This window comes from Octopus bimaculoides, chromosome 3 (assembly GCF_001194135.2).
Source record: "Octopus bimaculoides isolate UCB-OBI-ISO-001 chromosome 3, ASM119413v2, whole genome shotgun sequence".
NCBI classification, from domain to species: Eukaryota; Metazoa; Mollusca; class Cephalopoda; order Octopoda; family Octopodidae; genus Octopus; species Octopus bimaculoides.
Window position 1 is genome coordinate 157,752,332 of NC_068983.1, and position 1,241 is coordinate 157,753,572.

General features: G+C 32.6%; 1 protein-coding gene across 5 annotated transcripts in view; it reads right to left on the minus strand.

Annotated features, from left to right (window-relative positions):
• LOC106883935 (eukaryotic translation initiation factor 2-alpha kinase 1) overlaps window positions 1-932 on the minus strand; it is a 60,688-nt gene extending 59,756 nt beyond the window's left edge. For 2 of the 5 annotated variants that reach the window (XM_014935081.2, XM_014935082.2), the window contains exon 1: window positions 540-930. In XM_014935081.2, coding sequence (XP_014790567.1) covers window positions 540-581 — 42 coding nt within the window. In that variant the 5' untranslated portion in view covers window positions 582-930. Of the gene's footprint in view, window positions 1-539 lie in introns of all 5 variants that reach the window. The other 3 variants (XM_052966643.1, XM_014935080.2, XM_052966642.1) reach the window with 3 other exon arrangements.
• Window positions 933-1,241: the final 309 nt, after the last annotated feature.

Consider the following 1,241-nt stretch of genomic DNA (forward strand, 5'->3'; position numbering starts at 1 on the left):
AACAACAACAAAAAAATATCCATTATTCCGAAGGTTCGATAAGATGTTTGAAGAACATGAACTTTCGAACAAAAGGTGGAGTTTTGGAAAAGTTCTCACAAAATTCTATATGTTGCGAAAGTGTCTGAGAATGTGTAAGAGTAAAAAAAAAAAATGCAAACATAAAATTGAAATTTAAAAAAGTATTTTTAGAATCGGAATTTCCATTGCATGAAATAGAGCAATATATAAATATGAAGTAAATAAGTAACACATACTTTCCTATGAGATATCTGCGACTTCAAAGATTACAAACTTGTAGGAAGAAATTAACTACCGTTAGATATACAACGAATAATAAACGAGAGCGATCAATGGCAAATATAGGAAATACAATTCATTTTTTTCGGAATAGTTTCACTTTCACGATGATTCTGAAATTTAAAAGCGCTTTAAATAAATTCTAAGATGCTTTTAGCGTTATGTGAAGGAAAAGTTTTCAATTAGATTATCAAATTTGTTTATTAAAAAATACTCATGTCAAAGTGTTTAAAAGTTACCTGTTTTTTTGACTGCCGGGAATCGTTCGATTGCGAGTCCATATTTTTACAAACAAATGTGGGAAGTGAAAACAAACAGAAGGAAGATGCTAAGGGGAAGTAACTATCAATTACAAAATCTATTCTTCAGTGTTTGTCCTATAATGCAACTAAGTGCTTCGGTTTGGCTGCTGTTACCTAAACTTTTCATTGTTATTTATGCATATGATGCAATTGCACACGAAATTACGATAGTTTACTTTCGGGGGGGTTTCCCATAAATTTCTTTTTGGCGGGCTGCTGTTACTTACTGAGCACCGGTTTTAAGACATAGAGTGAGAAAGAGAGAGAAAGAAAGAAACAGAGAATCTTCTAGAACATTCTCAGGAAAAACGAATGTTCTTTAGCACTGCTGGTGGTGGGGTACTATACGTCGGAAGACGTCAAATCATCGTGGTAAAATGCAACAGACCATTTGATACTTTTTTAGCCTTGAAATATTTCCTTTTTGGTATACTACTACTACTACTACTACTACTACTACTACTACTACTACTACTACTACTACTAGCATGCCTCCTCCTTCTCCGAATTTGTTTCCTCATAATTTCCAGGAAATTTGATGTTTTTCTTTTAAATGTTCAATATATGCCTTTCAGACGGTGTAAATTACGATTATATCGGAATTTGATATGGAGTAAAAAAAAAAAAAAGCACTGCCTT